General features: G+C 38.4%; 1 protein-coding gene across 1 annotated transcript in view; it reads right to left on the bottom strand.

The window, feature by feature from the left end:
• Positions 1-18280, bottom strand: part of LOC108535569 (probable global transcription activator SNF2L1) — a 61549-nt gene extending 43269 nt beyond the window's left edge. Inside the window, 9 exon segments of the mRNA XM_017881648.1 lie at positions 633-781; positions 1749-1881; positions 3622-3774; positions 4711-4746; positions 8758-8879; positions 9851-10076; positions 11760-11869; positions 16869-16935; positions 18210-18280. Coding sequence (XP_017737137.1) covers positions 633-781; positions 1749-1881; positions 3622-3774; positions 4711-4746; positions 8758-8879; positions 9851-10076; positions 11760-11762 — 822 coding nt within the window. The 5' untranslated portion in view covers positions 11763-11869; positions 16869-16935; positions 18210-18280.

Here is an 18280-nt window from a genome sequence, read left to right as displayed (position 1 = left end):
ATATATATATGTATATATACATAAAAATATATAGTCCTGGTCAGGCATGATGGCTCATGCCTATAATGTCAGTGCTTTGGGAGGCAGAGATGGGAGGCTCACTTGGGGCCAGAGGTTCAAGATCAGCCTGGGCAACAAAGCAAGACATTGTCTCTAAAAAAGAAAATTAATAGGATGTGCATGCTGGTACATGCCTGTGGTCCCAGCTACTCTGGAGGCTGAGGTGGGAGGATCACGTGAGACCAGGAGGTAGAGGCTACAGTGAGTTATGATTGCACCACTGCACTCCAGCCTGGGTGACAGAGCAAAACTCTGTCTCTAATAAAAAAAAAAAATGTATTCCTTATACATGTGATTAAACACAAAATTTACTTGGCTTTTATTTTCAATAAAGCATTAGATATAAGGTCACTCAATTTTAAACCCTGCTTCTTAGTCTTTCTCACCAAAAAAAAAAGTTTTTAAGCCTTAATCTACCCCTGGAAATAGATCTACAAGTTGTTGGAGACAATATGAGTTATCTGAAACATGTAGATAATGTAGACAAACATGTACAATGAAAACATAAGTATGCTGAAGTATGCTGATATTAAAACAATCCAGCATGAAAATAAAATGCTATTTTAACTAACCTTCTTTTCCCCTCTCTCCAGAATAGTTGTAATGTCTTCATCTGTCAACTCACTCTCTTTAGAAGCAAAAACATGGGTGGCTCCATGCCGTATCATTTGTAACATTTCCTCTTTCGCCAGCTTGTTAGACTGTTGGTCAATGAGTCTTCCTAATAATAAAAATTGAAATTGTACATATTCAAACAATTATATTCCAAAGAAGGCATAATCATTCTAATCAGACATTACCACATTTAGCCATCCATAAAGCTTTAAAAGAACAAAAAATTAGTGAACATTAAGGTTATTTGTTTAATGAACAACCCTACAAGTTTTTCTTCTAGCATACTTTCTATTTCTATACGAATTCCCTTCTGTAAAACTCAGTTAAAACCCAGAAGGACAGAAACTTTTTTTCATGTTCAAACGTTGTTTTCAGATCAAACTTCTCTATATGAAAAGGTACCCTCTAACGTGTTTTCAAAAAATTAAAAGTAGCCATTTTATCTGCTAAATAATCTCAGGTACTTCAAAAAGCATGCTACTGACATTGAAGAATAAGCTAGTGATGTTCAACTACTCCATATATTAAATGCTAGGGTTTCAATTCAGAAGATTTCAATTCACATTTTTTGTTTGTTTGTTTGTTTGTTTTGAGACAGAGTCTTGCTCTGTCGCCCAAGGTGGAGTGCAGTGGCGCGATCTCAGCTCACTGCAACCTCCACCTCCCAGGTTCAAGCAATTCTCCTGCCTCAGTCTCCTGAGTAGCTGGGACTACTGGCGCATGCCACCACACCTGGCTAATTTTTTGTATTTTTAGTAGAGACAAGGTTTCACCATGTTGGCCAGGCTGGTCTCAAACTCCTGATCTCAGGTGGTCTGCCCGCCTCGGCCTCCCAAAGTGCTGGGATTACAGGCATGACCCACCTTACCCGGCCTCAATTAGCATTTTTAAATTTTTTCCTTTTATTTTTAGGTGATACATAACAATTGTACAGACTCATGGGATACACAGTGATGTTTCAATTTTTCCTCTAAGTTTTCAAATTTTGATCACCTTTTATTAAAAGTAATCTCCTTTGAAGAAAATCATGTGTTTTATAAAAAACACCTAATTAAGTTTCTATGTATAAATACCTTGTTGTATAACAATTGAATCAAGTCTCAGCTTTATCTCAGCTCTCTCTACAATCCTCTCTTCAACAGTGTTGTCAGTGATGAGACGGAATACACGTACTGGCTTCTTCTGACCAATACGATGTGCTCGATCCTAGTAGAAAGAGTCCTAATATAAGATATTGGATATTCTGGATAAAATTTAGAGTATAGCCATCATATGCTATAAAATTCTAAAAATAAAATTAGTTCTTTATCTCCCAATCTGACACTTTGGAAAAGAGCATGATGAATATTGACAATATCTAAAGACCACTGGGAACAAAGAAATCTGCAAATATTATATTGTACCATTAATGGGAAATTTCCAGGACAAAGGGCAAAGCACCTGTAAGATGAGTAAAAGAGGGAGCCGAAAGTTTCTGGATTGAGTTACTAAGTAACTTTAAGCCACTAAATATAAACATCTTCCAAACTAGTAAGGAATTTTATTAAGTAGTTAGTAAGGGTTGCTATGGTGGCAAAAATCTGCTTTATCTCATCATCAGGCACTTCTTTCTGCTTACTGAGGGATATGCAGTAGAGCTATAAAAATTAATGGGATATTAATATCCTTACTATTCAGTAGTCTAGAACTGGTTCTATGGTTTATAGTTCGTACAGGTGACAAGTGGCAAACTTCTAGTGGTATAAAACCATCTAGGGAGAGTATTTTTAAAACACAGAAGCTACTAGAGCAAATAGGTAAAGGGAGGAGGGTGGTAGAGAAAAAACTTTAAGTTCAAAACAGGCCTTGTACTAAATACAAAAACACTAGAGCCTAGTAACAAAGTTTCAACACAGCACATTTTTAAAACAGAATACCCTACACATATTCACATTAAACCTGAACCAACAAATCCTGAAAGACTGGATGCACACTAAGACGTCTACAGAAATGAAGTGCTATCACTATTAAATTTTTCAATTCAGTAACACTGTAACTTACTGGTGCTTACTCCTAGTTAGTCATATCAAACAGGTAGTTCAATACCATTGTAATGTAATAATTACGCCAAAGCATATTGATTTTGGAATGTCCCAGTGGTCAATCCCTTTCAATTCTCTATCATAAAAGGAAAGCCTTCTAAGTTATACCTCATTGGCATATGACTTTTCATTGCTCCCAAAAAGACAATTATCCCATAGCTATATATTCAAAATCGTAAGAAGTTATTTTGTATCTTTTTACTTCCAAATTATATTTCTTTATCTGAAAATGTCAGTCAAATTGAGAGAAGCTGTAGCTCTAGTTCAATAAATGACACCAAAATATCAAAGGGGTTACTTGTAGTGTCATGATGAAAGGTCAGAGAAATTGCTCCCTAAAAAAGATTTTAAGTGTAGAATAGCTTTTGCATGGTATCATTATTAAGTAGCAAGTGTTTTTCTGGAATATATTCCTTTCTTGCCTTTTTGCCTTCTCTCCCAAAATTTTTTTTATGAAAGTTAAAAATCCTACCTCTCCTAATTTCACTACTAAGGATTTTAATATATTTAGTTGTTAAGCAGAATAATAACAAGAGATTGTTTTTTAATCCTTTTCATTAAAACAAATGTATGTGCCCTCTTCAATCTGTAGGAATGGGAAAAAACTGATATTTCTATTTCATGATAAAAACCAAAATCAACACAAAAATGCTATAGTTGGATCTGGGGTGTGTTTGTTGTTTGCTTTCATTTCTTTTGTCTTTGCAATTAGCATAACAACTGTGTTTTCCAGGATAATCGAATGTAACTTCTACAAAATCTCTCAAAAATTGTTACCTTTTTATCATAAATGACCTTTACATGTATAAATAGCAATAGTATTCAGAGCTATGATAAATTTGTGACACCATTAAAGATTACTAACCATAGCTTGTAGATCAACCTGTGGGTTCCAGTCTGAATCATATAGTATAACCACATCAGCACTTGCCAGGTTAATTCCGAGACCTCCAGCCCTGGTACTTAGCATAAAGATGAATTTGCTACTATTAGGAGCATTAAAAGCCTCTATTGCTTCCTTTATTTTTAATTGATAAAGGGATAGAAGAAAAAGAGAAAAATAAAATTAGACTATCAGGGTCCTTAAGAAACAAAATCATTTAAAATACATATGGAAAATCTTCACACACTTTATAATATTCCTTATAAATATACTTTATAATATTCTTCCATCTTCAAAAATATTTAAGTGTCTATACTTATACTGTACTGTGTGAAGTTCTGTAGAAAGTATATTATATAAATGAAGTTCCTAATCTTTAAAAGCTTACATCAATAGAGACAAATTCAGAACAATTACATAGACAAATTTAACTAAGCAAGTAATAATTCATTTACATTATTTAAAAACAATAATAATGAAAACATTTTAATTGAGAGCTGAAATATATCTGGGGAATGAAGTATCAGAAAGCTCAACTTCATTTCCATTAGCTTATGAATGATTAGTTTAGAAGATTAACCAAGAGAGAAAATGGTTTACAAATGGGAATGAGGGCAATGGATAAAGGGGAAAGTAAGAAGATTTCTATCAGTATGGTAACAAGGAACAAGCAGGTAAGTAATGAAGAAAATCAGGATGACAATCCAGGGGTATTTAGTAAAGAATCTTAAAATTAATATGAATATTCTTACTATATAAAGATCTCATACAAATTAATTAGAAAACAGAGTCCAGTAGAAAATGAGCAGAAAAAAAAACAGACAATTCACAGAACAAATACAAATGGTTAGAAAACACAACAATAATGTTCATTCTTGCTAGTAATCAAATAAATGCAAACTAAAACAACATAATAACATTTTTGAAGATTAAAAAAAGATAATACTCAATGTTGACGAGGGGGCGGTGAGACGGGCACTCTCATACATTGCTGCTGGGAGTATAAATTGGTACAACCTTTCTGGAAAGCAATTTGGCAATATGCATCAAGAGCCTTAAAAATGTTCATACCCTTTGACCCAGAAATTCCACTTCTAGGAATTTATCCTAAGGAAATAATCAGAGATGTGCACAAAGATTTATGTATAAGGACTTTCACTATAGCATTATTTATAATAGTGAAAATTTTGAAACAACCTAAATGATCAACAATAGGGATGAATTATTTACAGTACATCCATAGGGTGAAATATTACCCTAAAATTACTTTTACAATTATTTTTTACGGACATTAAAAAGTACAATATAATATCAAGAAAAAAGTATCAGGATACTGTACTTTACATATAGTATATGAAGTATATACCAATTACTTATACATATTACATATACCTAAAAAGATTGGCCAGAAATACTTGTATTTAATTTCAAAACTTCCTTCAGCAGTCACATATTACTTGCACAATCACAAAGTATGGGCAATCTTTTTTAAAATAAATAGATGGCATGGTCAAAGTTTTAGGCAGAGAAGGTGACTCCCACTGTCACAGTCAGCAGAGCAGGTAAAGGGGGCAGTATAGAAAGCAGCGTGGTGTAGTGAGAGGCACCTTGGTGTAGAGGAAATAGCAAAAACTTGGGCATGAATCACAACTTCACCACTGATTACATCTGTGATTCTGGGCAAGTATTTAATCTCTCTGAGACACAGTTTCAAACGGAGAAAATTATACCAATACTTTACCGGGCTGCTGGGAGAATTCAATTGGAACTTTAAGTTGCCTAGCTTATAGTAGTTGCTTGACAAATGTTAGTTCCTTTCCCTACAAAAGTGAGGAGGCCAATTAAGCAGAGGTTACAGGAACTGAGTCAGACGATGACCACTGGCTTTGTTAGCTGAATTTAGCTGCAGTAATGGAGAAAGGGAAAATCTGAGAGCTGTTGAGAAAGAATTACTTATTCACAGCTGGCACACAATCAAAGTAAGGAATCAAACGTGGTCTTCTTTTTACTGGGAAAATAGATGAAATGATGGTGTGGACAACATAATGGGAAAGCAGGGCATTTCCAAGAAAAAAGGAACAGCTCTGACTTTGCTATATTTAAAGTCAATACATGAAATTCAGAGTCTCTAAGGGGATAACATTGTTTGGAATTTTAAAAAACCAGAACAATTTGGACATAAATAGGTAAACAGTAGAGAGCTCAGTCAGAAATGCAAATTGGCTATTTGAGGTCAGAAAGCATGTACTGCTCTGCCATGATATTCTCTTTGTCCTAGGAACAAGGATCATCCTGAATGGTACCATAGGGCCTATATTTAGTATGGATTTGGGGAAACCAATCCTCAGCAATAAGTCAGCAAAAGCTCAGTAACGCTTCAAGTTGCCATCTCAGAGAAAGTGAAAAAACCATAGGACAGGGAATAGTGTAAGCCTTGAAATGTCCTCAAATATATAAATGTTATTGCAACTGTTTCCCCATAGAGGTAGCAGTAAAACCTTTAATATGAAAAGGGTCTGTGTGCTTGCTGTGAACACTACGGTATGCTAGAACCAGATTCAATAAGGAGGCACACAAGGAACGGAGTGCCCATTGCAGCTACGGAAGGAGAGGGATGCTGGCTAAGAGAGAGTCCTTGTAGCCTGAGATGGGGCCCTAAAAGTGTAACGGAGAAAGCCCTGTGTGCAATTCCATGACATGCAGTACGTACTGCAATATGCCATTTAAAACTGTGCTCATACCTATTACATCCACTTATCCTCACAACAACAACGTCAGAGAAAGAAGCCTAGGTGTTATTATCCTTATAATAGAATTAAATGTACTGAGGCTCAGAGAATTAAATGGCTTGCACACGCTGCAAAGTGGTGAAGTTGGTGCTAAAATTCAGGTCTTCTGAAACCAAGTTCAGTGCATTTTCCACTATACCATAAAATCATGATCTTTACCCAAAGCATGAGTACAGCAGGTCCTCGAGTAACATCGTTTCATTATAAAACTGATGACAAAAAAAAAAAAAAACAATCAATTCCCGGCCAGGGCCACTGTCCATATGGGTTTTGCATGTGCTCCCCATGTCTGTATGAGTTTTCTCTGTGCACTCCCACAGCCCAAAGCTATGCACAAAAAGCAAACTGGCATGTCTACACGGTCCCAGCGTGAGTGGTGTGTGTGTGAGCATGCCCTGTGATGGAATGGCATTCTGTCCAGGGCTAGTTCCTCCCTGGGGTCCTGAGCTGCCAGAAGAGGCTCCAACCACTGTAATCCTGAACTGGAATAAGCAGGTAAATAATTATCTTGTTTTATATAATCTTTCTTTTTTTTTTTTTTTTTTTTTTTTGGAGACGGGAGTCTCGCTCCGTCGCCCAGCGGCTGGAGTGCAGTGGCCGGATCTATCCTTGCAAGCTCCGCTCCCGGGTTTACGCCATTCTCCTGCCTCAGTCCTCCCGAGTAGCTGGGACTAAGGCGCACCCACCACCTCGCCCGCTAGTTCTTTTTTGTATGTTTTTAGTAGAGACGGCGGTTTGCACCCATGTTAGCCAGGATGGTCTCGGATCTCCTGACCTCGTGGATCCGCCCGTCTCGCCTCCCAAGTGCTGGGATTACAGGCTTGAGCCACCGTGCCCAGCCTTACTAATCTTTCTTAAATGTATGTCTGGCTCACATTTATTTCCATGTTTAATATTGTAAGTGTTTGGGTCTTTATTTAGAAGTTTGGTGATGTCTTTGTGACCAGAAATATGCCATAGGAATTGGGGTCTTGTCCTGTCACATAGTTTGAAGTGCAGTGGCACAATCACATCTCACCGTGGCCTCAAACTCCTGGGCTCAAGCCATTTTCCTGCCTCGGCCTCCCGAGTAGCAGGGACTACAGGTGCATGCCACCATGCCTGGCTAACGCTTTTTAAAATTTAATTTAATTTTATTTTTGTAGAGACCGGGTCTCGCTATGTTGCTCAGGCTAGTCTTTACTGGGCTCAAGCAATCCCCCTGCCTCAGCCTCCCAATCCCAAACGCTGGTATCACAGGCATGAGTCAACACACCTGGCCAGAACTTAAATCTTGTTTGTATCAATTAGCCTAAGATAGAACTGATTTCATCATACATTGTTTTGCTTGACGTCGCAGTTTCTAAGAACCTATTTTTTTTTTTTTTTAGACAGAGTCTCATTATGTCGCCCAGGCTGGAGTGGTGCAATGGCATGATCTTGGCTCACTGCAACCTCCGCCTCCTGGGGTTCAAGCTATTCTCCTGCCTCAGTCTCCTGAGTAGCTGGGATTACAGGGGCGTGCCACCACGCTTGGCTAATTTTTTTTTTGCAACGACATTAAGTGAGGACTTACTGTACAGACTTAAAACAGAAGCCAAAGACAGAGCTCTGAAGGATCACAGAAAACAGAAGATAAATTAGCAAAGCCTTCCAAGAACAAGTGCTTTAAAGGGTATTAAACGCATTAGACCCATGACATTTGTGAGGAATAATCTAAAGACCTGCAAGAATTTCCATGTTTGAGAAAAATACCACATACTAGATAAGCTTAATCACTATGTGACTCATTCCTGCACGCCAACCTTTTAGTGTCCCAAGGTCTAAATTCATGATAAATACCTATACGTATGTTGTCACATTTAGTTTTTACAAGAGCTCCGTAAGAACCAAGATCATTCCCTTTACGAATTACCATGCTTCGTGAGTCTTTAGGGTTGCTTATAAACTGGCAAAATCTCAACTATTAAACTCCACAAATGGCAAAGGTCTGCTATAGCTGGCAAATCAGGAAAAGAAAATAACATAAAATTGGAGGTCAGAGAGTAAGGTGAGAAACTGTTAGTAATTTAAAAGGTCAGAGATAGGCATGGTTAGAGAAGATAAGGATGGGATGGTGTAGTGCCCTTTAGATAAGTGATGATGTCTTTGAAGACCTTGAAAAAGATGATTTGTAAAGAGTCAGTGGAATGGAAGCCACATTGAAGACTGAAGAGAGAAAGAGATGGTAATGAGAAATTCAACACACCCACCAAAAGAAAAGGCAAAAGTTCAAAACTACCTAATGTTGATACACATTGCTTAATTGAACTCTGATTTCTGAAGTCTTATTTTATTTTCTCTTCCTCACCTCTCTTTCTTCATGCGGTGTTTGTCCATCCAGTCGACAATACTCATAACCACGCCACATGCAATAATCTTCCAAAATATCCAGCAAGCGAGTCATCTGGCTGAAAATGAGAACCCTTGAACCTAAAACATTTCGCCAAGAAAAAGTGAGTTGTACAACTTGTGTAAAACTAACTGAAAAGCTACGAAATAAACATATGCAACATAAATGTAGAGCACATGAACACTCCACTAAACACACACACACACACACACACACACACGTGCACACACACCCGCACACACCTGCAAGAGATGCTATATACAGAATTACGCATTTGTTGAGTTAGGCATTTTTTAAGGTCTTCAAAATCCTCCATACATATTGCAATGACTTAAAAGACCGCCTTTACTTTTTAAGGACGAATGATGGATCCACAGGCTCTCTCACTGGACTACAGCAATAGCCTCCCAACTAGTCTCCTGTTCCTAGTCTCTCATCCTCAATAGACCCCCGTACTGCTTTCAAGGTTCTCTTCCTAACATGTAAGAGTGACATACTCTGATTGTCACTCTTCACAGCCAGTCTTCTCTGACGTTCCCTCTGCCTTCAAAATAAAAGTCCTAACTCCTTAACGCATGGTTTAAAATACCTTTCATAATTTGGTTGCATCCATCTTTCCAGATTCAACAACTGCCACTCTACCCCAAGTACCATATGCTCTCTCTGTTCCCTTGTTTCACACCTCTGTTTCATTGCCCTGGAAAACCCTTCCTCTCCTTTTCCCCATGGTTCACTCGTACACATTCTCCAGTGCTCTCCTCAAAGGTTATCTCTGTGAAGACTTTCCCAACTCCCAGTTTCTCAACATATCATAGCACTTATCACAATGAATTGCAACTATTCCTCCTCACTACACTGTGAGCTTATCCAAGGCAAAGATTGTTGTCTTATTCATCTTTGTACACCCAGCCCGTAGGACAATTCCTGGCAAATGGTAAGTACTCAACAATGTCTGCTGAATAACTGAATGAATGAATATGGAAAAATTTTATTTATATACAAGTCATTAATATAAATTTATTCCATGCTAATTTAAAAATTTATTACTCACCCTGTTCTTTGAGTTTGGCCAATAGTTTATCCAGAACTACCATTTTACCACTGTTGCTGACAATATGCTCATCAGTGGTATAAGGTGGACCAGGTTCAGCACCATCAAACAGATATGGATGATTACAACACTTTCGAAGCTGCATCAGAATGTTTAAGAGTCGCATCTTGTCCATCTTGCCAGAAGAGTTTAAAACATCAATATCTTTCATCAGGATTTTGTATACCTAAAATTTAAACTATAATTACTCATCAATTACTACAAAGTTAATGTCATAAAGAAATGTTCCTTTGGCCATCAGATTAGATTCCTGTTTAAAGATAAACAAGATTTGATTTGAGATTAAATCTGATGGGCAAAACCAACAAAGTAATGACTATTTGAACATGTGAACTTATGTGCTGCTTATAAACCTGTTTCCTCCTGCTTTATCCATGACCAGAAATTGCCATCAGTTGATAATTATTTAGAGAATTCTATCTGCTAATTATTAGTAACTACAGCATGTGCCTGAATTTGACATCCAACATTTACTTGTTTGAACTAGAAACAATTTCAATTTCTTATACCTGTCTTCACAGGTCATTTTTTCCTGATCCTACAAACATTTTTCATTCTCTTTTCTACAATTCCACCCCTACAAACAGAGACTTGTGTGTGTGTGTAGATAGATAGATAGATAGATAGATAGATAGATAGATAGATACCTGATCAATGATAATATGTAATTATAATAATCATCAACTTTTACTGAGTACAAGTGCCAAGTACCATGTCAAGGGCTTTATATGAATTATCCCACTAAATCTTCATAACAATTCTGAGTATTTACTAGTATCATCCCCATTTTACAGATGGAAATTAAGGCAGCTAAAAGAAGTTAAACAACTTACTCAGGGTCACAGAAGGGACAAAACCAAGCTGTGATCTTATGTCTGAGTCCAAAGAATATACTCTTAATCTCTAGCCTATACTGGCTTGTGTAGTAAAGAAATCATATACTTTATACATGATCTAACTGTATTTATATACATAACATTTTGCTCCTATTAGCAGCACTATTACATTAACACTTCCCATTTATGATTCCTTGTGACTTCCCTTGTCAATTTCCTGCTTTAATTGCATTTATCTAACCATTCCAGATTCTATTTTTGTAATATCCACAATCACCAACATTTTCATCATCACTAGTAAATGGTTATAACCATTTTCACTGAAGAAAAAAGCAAGAATGCTTTTTTTTTGAGACAGGGTCTCACTCTGTCGCCTACCCTGGAGTGCAGTGGCACAAACATAGCTCACTGCAGCCTTGACTTCCTGGGCTCCAGTAATCCTCCTGCCTCGGCCTCTCATGTAGCGGTGTGTGCCACAATGCTCAGCTAATTTTATTTTTTATTTTTTGTAGAGATGGGGTCTCACTTTGTTGCCCAGGCTAGTCTTGAACTCCTAGGCTCAAACGATCCTCCTGCCTTGGCCTCCCAAAGTGCTGGGATTACAGATGTGAGCCACTGCACCTGGCCAAGGAATGCTTTAAAAGAATGCTTTTTAACTAACAAGCATGCCACTGACATTACCCGCCTTTAATCCTAACATCATCCTCACAAGTATTATTATCCCCATTTTACAGAATGGAAATTTAGGCTATGTAACTTGCCCAAGATAACTATCTATTAAGTGGTAATGCATGGAATTCAAACACAGATCTATAGACTCCAAAACCTATACTCTTTTCAAAAGGTTAAATAAAATACTTACAAACTTTCTCTGAGAATATCTGAACTACTTAACTTGCCATTTAAATATAAAATGTAATTTTTGAACTAACGGCGTAACTGAACAACTACAAAGCTAATTTTTAGTAAATTCTTGCATACAAATAAGTTTTAATGGAAATGAAATAGCTCACCATTCTCGTTGCATCTTACTCAGCCCCAAGTAAATCTTTATTTCCTTTTTAGGTGGCAGACTCTTCTCTACATCAGTTTTTATACGGCGTAACAAAAATGGTTTTAAAACCTAAAAGGTGATCATTTTTATAAAAGTTTATGAAACATTTAATACGATTAATAATGTATTTCATTAACAACATTAATGTGAAATTTACTTCCCACTGCAAAGTCTGACAAATACTACCAATACCAGTTGCCAACTTTCTTGGTAAAGAACCACCAAGCAAGAGTCCATTAGAACATCAGAATAGGGGACCTAAAGTAGGCATTCATGACTTCATGGCACAAAATACATGAAAAATTAAGACAAGACTATTGGTTGCTGAATAAGCACTAAAGAACCCTTAAAAAAAAAAAAAAAAAAAAAAAGCTGCTGTAACACAAGATTTTTTTTTTTGGAGACAGAGTCTCACTCTTTCACCCAGGCTGGAGTGCAACGGCACAATCTTGGCTCATTGCAACCTCCGCCTCCTGGGTTCAAGCAATTCCCCTGCCTCAGTCTCCTGAGTAGCTGGAATTACATGCATGCGCCACCATGCCTGGCTCATTTTTGTATCTTTAGTAGAGACAGGGTTTCACCATGTTAGCCAGGCTGGTCTCAAACTCCTGACCTTGTGATCTACCCGCCTTGGCCTCCCAAAGTACTGGGATTACAGGTACAAGCCACTGCGCCCAGCCCACAACAAGATTTTTAAACCTGAGAGGAAATCTGAAGTCAGAGTATCGATCAGGGAGTCTTCAAAATGAAATAAAATGCAGGTCATTTCAAAGTACCATCATGTGCCACTTAATGATGGGGATATGTTCTAAGAAATGTGTTGTTAAGTGATTTCATCATTGTGTTAAGATCATAGAGTGTTCTTACACAAACCTATATGTCATATGTATTTGTTTTTTCATATAGAAAACCAAGTGTTCCAGCACCATTACTCACTATCAATCATTTCCCCTACTTGATCTGCAATGCCAGTATCAAGTGTCATATATCAGGTCTCTATATATGCTCCATTATAATCTGATGGGACCACCATCATCTATGCGGTCCATCGTTGACCATAACGTTGTTATGCCAGTGCATGACTGTAGTTAAATATATAAATGAGGAGAAAATATTCATTGTGAAGGAAAATACAGATAAATAGAGAAAACAAGATAAAAATAATCAGTGTATACCTGGAAGACAGATTCTATCACAAGAAAATAGTGCTACAATCTACAGAGTACCTATCTACAATGTGCCAGACACTATACTATGAACTTTACATGTATTATTTAATCCTTACAATAAATTAAATAAATTTAATCCTTGTAATAAATAAATTAAATAAATATTGTAAATCCTTACAATAAATCCTTACATGTATTATTTAATCCTTACAAAAATCTGTACTTTTAGTAGAGATGTGGTTTCACCATGTTGGCCAGGATGGTCTCAAGGAAATGTTATCAGTTCTATTTTAGTAAGTTCATCAAAGGAACTTTGCTAGCAAGTGGTAGATGTGGAATTCAAACCCAGATCAAGCTAATTCTAAAATCAGCTCAGTCCTGACTAGCTGTTGTGAGCCTAGGAAAGTACTCTAATTTTTCCAAGCCTATTTCCTCATCGGTTCATCCAAAAACAAATATATGATATGTGTATATGCCAAACTTTTTTTTTTTGAGACAGAGTCTCGCTCTGTCACCCAGGCTGGAGTGCAGTGGGGCAATTTCGGCTCACTGCCACCTCCGCCTCCCAGGTTCAAGCAATTCTGCCTCAGCCTCCCAAATAGCTGGGACTACAGGCGCACACCACCACGCCTGGCTAAGTTTTCATATTTTAGTAGAGATGAGGTTTCACCATGTTGCCCAACTCCTGAGCTCAGGTAATCTGCCCATCTCGACCTCCCAAAGAGCTAGGATTACAGGCGTGAGCCACCATGCCCAGCCCGCCAAACTTTTTGGGGGTGGGGGCGAGGGGGGACAGAGTCTTGCTGTGTCACCAGGCTGGAATGCAGTGGCGAGATCTCGGCTCACTGCAACCTCCGTCTCCCAGGTTCAAGCCATTCTCCTACCTCAGCCTCCCGAGTAGCTGGGACTACAGGCGCCCACCACCACGTCCAACTAATTTTTTGTATTTTTAGTAGAGATGTGGTTTCACCATGTTGGCCAGGATGGTCTCAATCTCTGGACCTAGTGATCCACCCACCTCAGCCTCCCAAAGTGCTGGGATTACAGGCATGAGCCACCGTGCCTGGTCAAACATTTTTAAATGGGGATAATGATATCTATTTCCAAGTCTGCTGTGGAAATTTGTGGTAGTACATGTGTAGAACTTAAGTATACAGTAGACAATAAACTATAGCTATTATTATTAGAGATCTATGGGAGGTAAGGAAAAGGGAAGAGTAAAAGAAGACTTCTGGTTTCTGGTGTGAGCCTCAAAGATTTCTAAAAGATATCCTTAAGAGTTTAAACTGCCTGTGAGATACTTAAGCAAAAAGACTCCAAAGGCAAGGGGATATGAAAGTATAGTGCTTAGGAGGAGGATACAGAGAGGTCAGTTCAGGAGGTATCAGTATATAGGTGGTAGGTAAAACCATGGGCGTGGATCCTCAGGGAGAGCATGTATGAAAATCAAAGACAAAGCCCTATAAAACACTAAACTTTAGGAAAGAAAGCCCACAAAAGGGACTGATGGGGTGGACAAAGGGTGAAAGAAAATCCAAAAGAGAACAGTATCGTAGAAACCAAGCAGGAAAGAGTTTTCAGCAGGAAGAGATGGTTAGCAGCTTCAAAGCAATAGCCAAGATACTGACCAAAAAGCATACCCTGAATTCAGCAACTGGAAAGTCATTGAAGATACTGTGAGATAAGTTTCAGTTGTATGGAATGGATAGAAGCCAGTGGTCAATGGATTCAAGAGTAAACAGGAGACTAGGGAGTAGATATGGAGAGGATAAACTACTCTTTCAAGAAGTTTAGCTATCAAGGGAAGAAAATGGAATTACAGCCAGAGGCACACAGTGTTGAGGGAGCACTGTTTTGCATACGTGTGAGGGTGGATGGGTACGTGTTTGGGTTTGGAGTTAATAAGGGAGATACCTGAGCATGTTTACACTTAGGGCAAAGACCCAATCTGGATGGAGAGGTAGAAAATATAGTCGGTTAAAAAGATAGAAAATATAGTCAATTAAAAATAAGTAGAAAATATAGTCAACTAAAAGATAAATCATGGGGAAAGTCCATAAAGAATAGGAAGAGATGAGATAAAGGATTCACATGGGAGAATTAGCCACTGACCAGAGAAAAGACACCTCTTCCACTCAAACAGAAGGTAACACAGATGCAGGCCTCCTTGGAAGGTAGACATCCTTGAAGGACTTCCTACCTAATGTCTTCTTTTTTCTCTTTGAGAAAGGAATGATGTTACCTGCTGAGGGAGAAGGAGGGCAGAGATACCTGGGATAGAAGTCTTGAGGAGACTGGGGAAGGTCTGAAATAGTTGTTATAGGAAACAGGGAAGAATACTGTAGAAGGTCATGTTGAAGGATCACCAGTATCACAACATCTCAGCTTATGTTAGAGAACATGGAATCATAGTGGTTCCAACCTGGGCAGTTGTGAAATCTTCTTTATCAGTGTTGGGCAGCCCCAATACAGAGACGTCCACTCTGCTAGTAAGTGGCAGAAGCAAAATTGAAACCCAGAAGACAGAGAGACAGTTACATTACATTATTCCAGGTTATGGTTTTTAGGCAGGTATGGCAGACGGAGAAGGGAGCAAGGGAGCTTAGGAGTACTGGCCAAAGATGGTTTGAGTGATAGAAAATGAGTTAACTGCTGGATAGAAAAAAAAGTCACAACAGGAATAAGCTGATACATGGGGAGAAAAATGCAGAGGTCTGGGGATTAGAGGTCTCTGTGAGGTAACAGGACAAGTACAGAATGATTAACATGAACGAAAGTACTAGAAAGAGATGAGAAGTTGTGATCAAAGAACAGAAAGTTGGGGCCAGGCACAGTGGTTCACGCCTGTAATCCCAGCACTTTGGGGGGCCAAGATGGGTGGATTGTAAAGTCAGGAGTTCGAGACCAGCCTGGTCAAAATGGTGAAAACCCATCTCTACTAAAAATACAAAAATTAGCCAGGGGTGGTGGCATGAGCCATTAGTTAGAGAGGCTGAGGCAAGAGAACCGCTTGAACACAGGAAGTGGAAGTTGCAGTGAGCCGAGATCGTGCCACTGCACTCCAGCAGTCTGGGCTATACAGCGAGACTCTCCGGAAAAAAAAAAAAAAAAAAAAAAAAGGGTTGGGCGCAGTGGCTCACACCTGTAATCCCAGCACTTTGGGAGTCCCAGGCGGGTGGATTACCTGAGGTCGGGAGCTCGAGACCAGCCTGGCCAGCATGGTGAAACCCCATTTCTACTAAAAATACAAAAATTAGCCAGGTGAGGTGGCACATGCCTGTAATCCCAGCTACTCAGGAGGCTGAGGTAGGAGAATTGCTTGAGCCCGGGAGGCGGAGGTTGCAGTGAGCCGAAATCATGCCACTGCACTCCAGCCTGGCCAACAGAGTGAGACTCTGTCTCTCAAATAAAAAAAAAGAATATAAAACTGGCATACAATGAACGTTAAGGAGCCACCCGATGATGAACAGATTAACAGAAAAGAGAATGGGTGGAGGGTAAAACTGCAAGACAGCTTAGGCCTCAAAGGAAGAGCTTTATACATGACAGTGGAGAAGCAGTGGCTTAGAAGTGGCAGCGGGGGAACTAGGAGAATACTGATACCATCCTGAGGAACTGTGGGGTGTGGGATCAGGAACAGCCTCTCTGTTGGAGAGGACCACATTGTTCACAGGGGAGAGCCAAGGCAAAAAAGCTGTTCTAGAGAGAGGCTGAGGACATAGAGGAAAAAAAAAAAAAAAAATACACAAAAGAGGCTGTCAGAAAGGTTGGGAGGGAGAAACAGTGACATTGAGCCAAGAGGCAAACACAAGTTCAAACAGATTCTATAGCATTTTGTTTGCTAGGTCAATCTGTATACACTATTTAATTACTGAACGTTCTTGTCTGCTATTACTTACTGCATGAAGTCTTTCCACGAGTTTTGATCACCAAGACAATTTTAGTGTCAAACCAAGAATCAAAGTCCTGTAGAGGGGTGGAAATTCTCCAATGAGTGCACAGTTTTTTTAAATATACCTGATATTCTATAGATTCTTACACAACCAATATGAAAATAATGCATTTAAAAAGTACTTTCAAAAATATTATCGGCTGTGATGGCTACTATTATTTACTTCTGAAAATAGGTAAAATACTGGAGCAGTTAACAAAATTTGAGCCCCATTGTGTAAGAATTCCATCAACTTTTTCCTTAAAAGATATTTATTAGGCTTCCCCATACTGTAGTAATATTATGTCCAGTTTAAAAAGTAGAATATAAAATCAAAGACATAATGTTAATAAAAGTGTTAATTTTACCAAACAATAAAACAAACAAAAGCAAGATAAAGTGTGCAAACCAACTTATGGTTGAACTTGCTACTTTTTATAATCAATTAATAATCATAATGGGGCTGGGTGCAGTGGCTCACACCTGTAATCCCAGCACTTTGGGAGGCCGAGGCGGGCAGACCACTTGAGGTCAGGAGTTCGAGACCAGCCTGGCCAACATGGCAAAACCCTGTCTCTACTAAAAATACAAAAAATTAACCAGGTGTGGTGACAAGGACCAGTAATCCCAGCTACTGGGGAGGCTGAGGCAGGAGAATCACTTGAACCCAGGAGGCAGAGGTTGCAGGGAGCTGAGATTGCACCACGGTACTCCAGCCTGGGCAACAGAATGAGAATCCCTCTTAAAATAATAATAATAATAACAATAATGGGAAAAATCAAGCACCAAAGTTCTTAAATCTTTCAATTTAGTTTGGTGTCCTAGCATAACTCTGTGTTAATGATAAAATATATATATATATATAAATCACACATTTACACAATATGCTGTCTTTCACATACTGAGCTCTTTAGCACTCACCAAATGTCAACGCCTACAATAATCAAAGATCATTTTATAGCTTCCACCTGCCAAACTAGTATACAGAAATATGTTTCAAACCACTTCAACTTAATGAAAATAAAATGTTGAACGCACTACTATAGACTCAGCCTCACATCATAAGTTTTAGGAGCAATGTGATAGAGGCAAAGTTGAACAGGCAGGTTAATCTCGAAGACAAGAAGCATACTATTTCTCAAAAGATCCCCATTTTAAAACTTTTAAAGAACTCTTTCCTAAGAAAACCAAAACATGCAGATAAAAAACTACAAATTAAAAAGTACCATAAATTTCAATCTATAGTGTTTTAAAACACATGCCAGTGAACATAAGAAAGTTATACTTAAAACTTATGGCTTAAACTTACATCTGCAGAATTAAAGACATCAGGCAATAAAAAGTTGAGTAAGGCCCACAGTTCATGCAGGTTATTCTGCA

Source organism: Rhinopithecus bieti, unplaced genomic scaffold (genome assembly GCF_001698545.2).
Source record: "Rhinopithecus bieti isolate Rb0 unplaced genomic scaffold, ASM169854v2 scaffold_13398, whole genome shotgun sequence".
Lineage (NCBI taxonomy): Eukaryota > Metazoa > Chordata > Mammalia > Primates > Cercopithecidae > Rhinopithecus > Rhinopithecus bieti.
The sequence above is the reverse complement of the archived record's forward strand: the minus strand, read 5'-3'. Positions and strand labels throughout refer to the sequence as shown.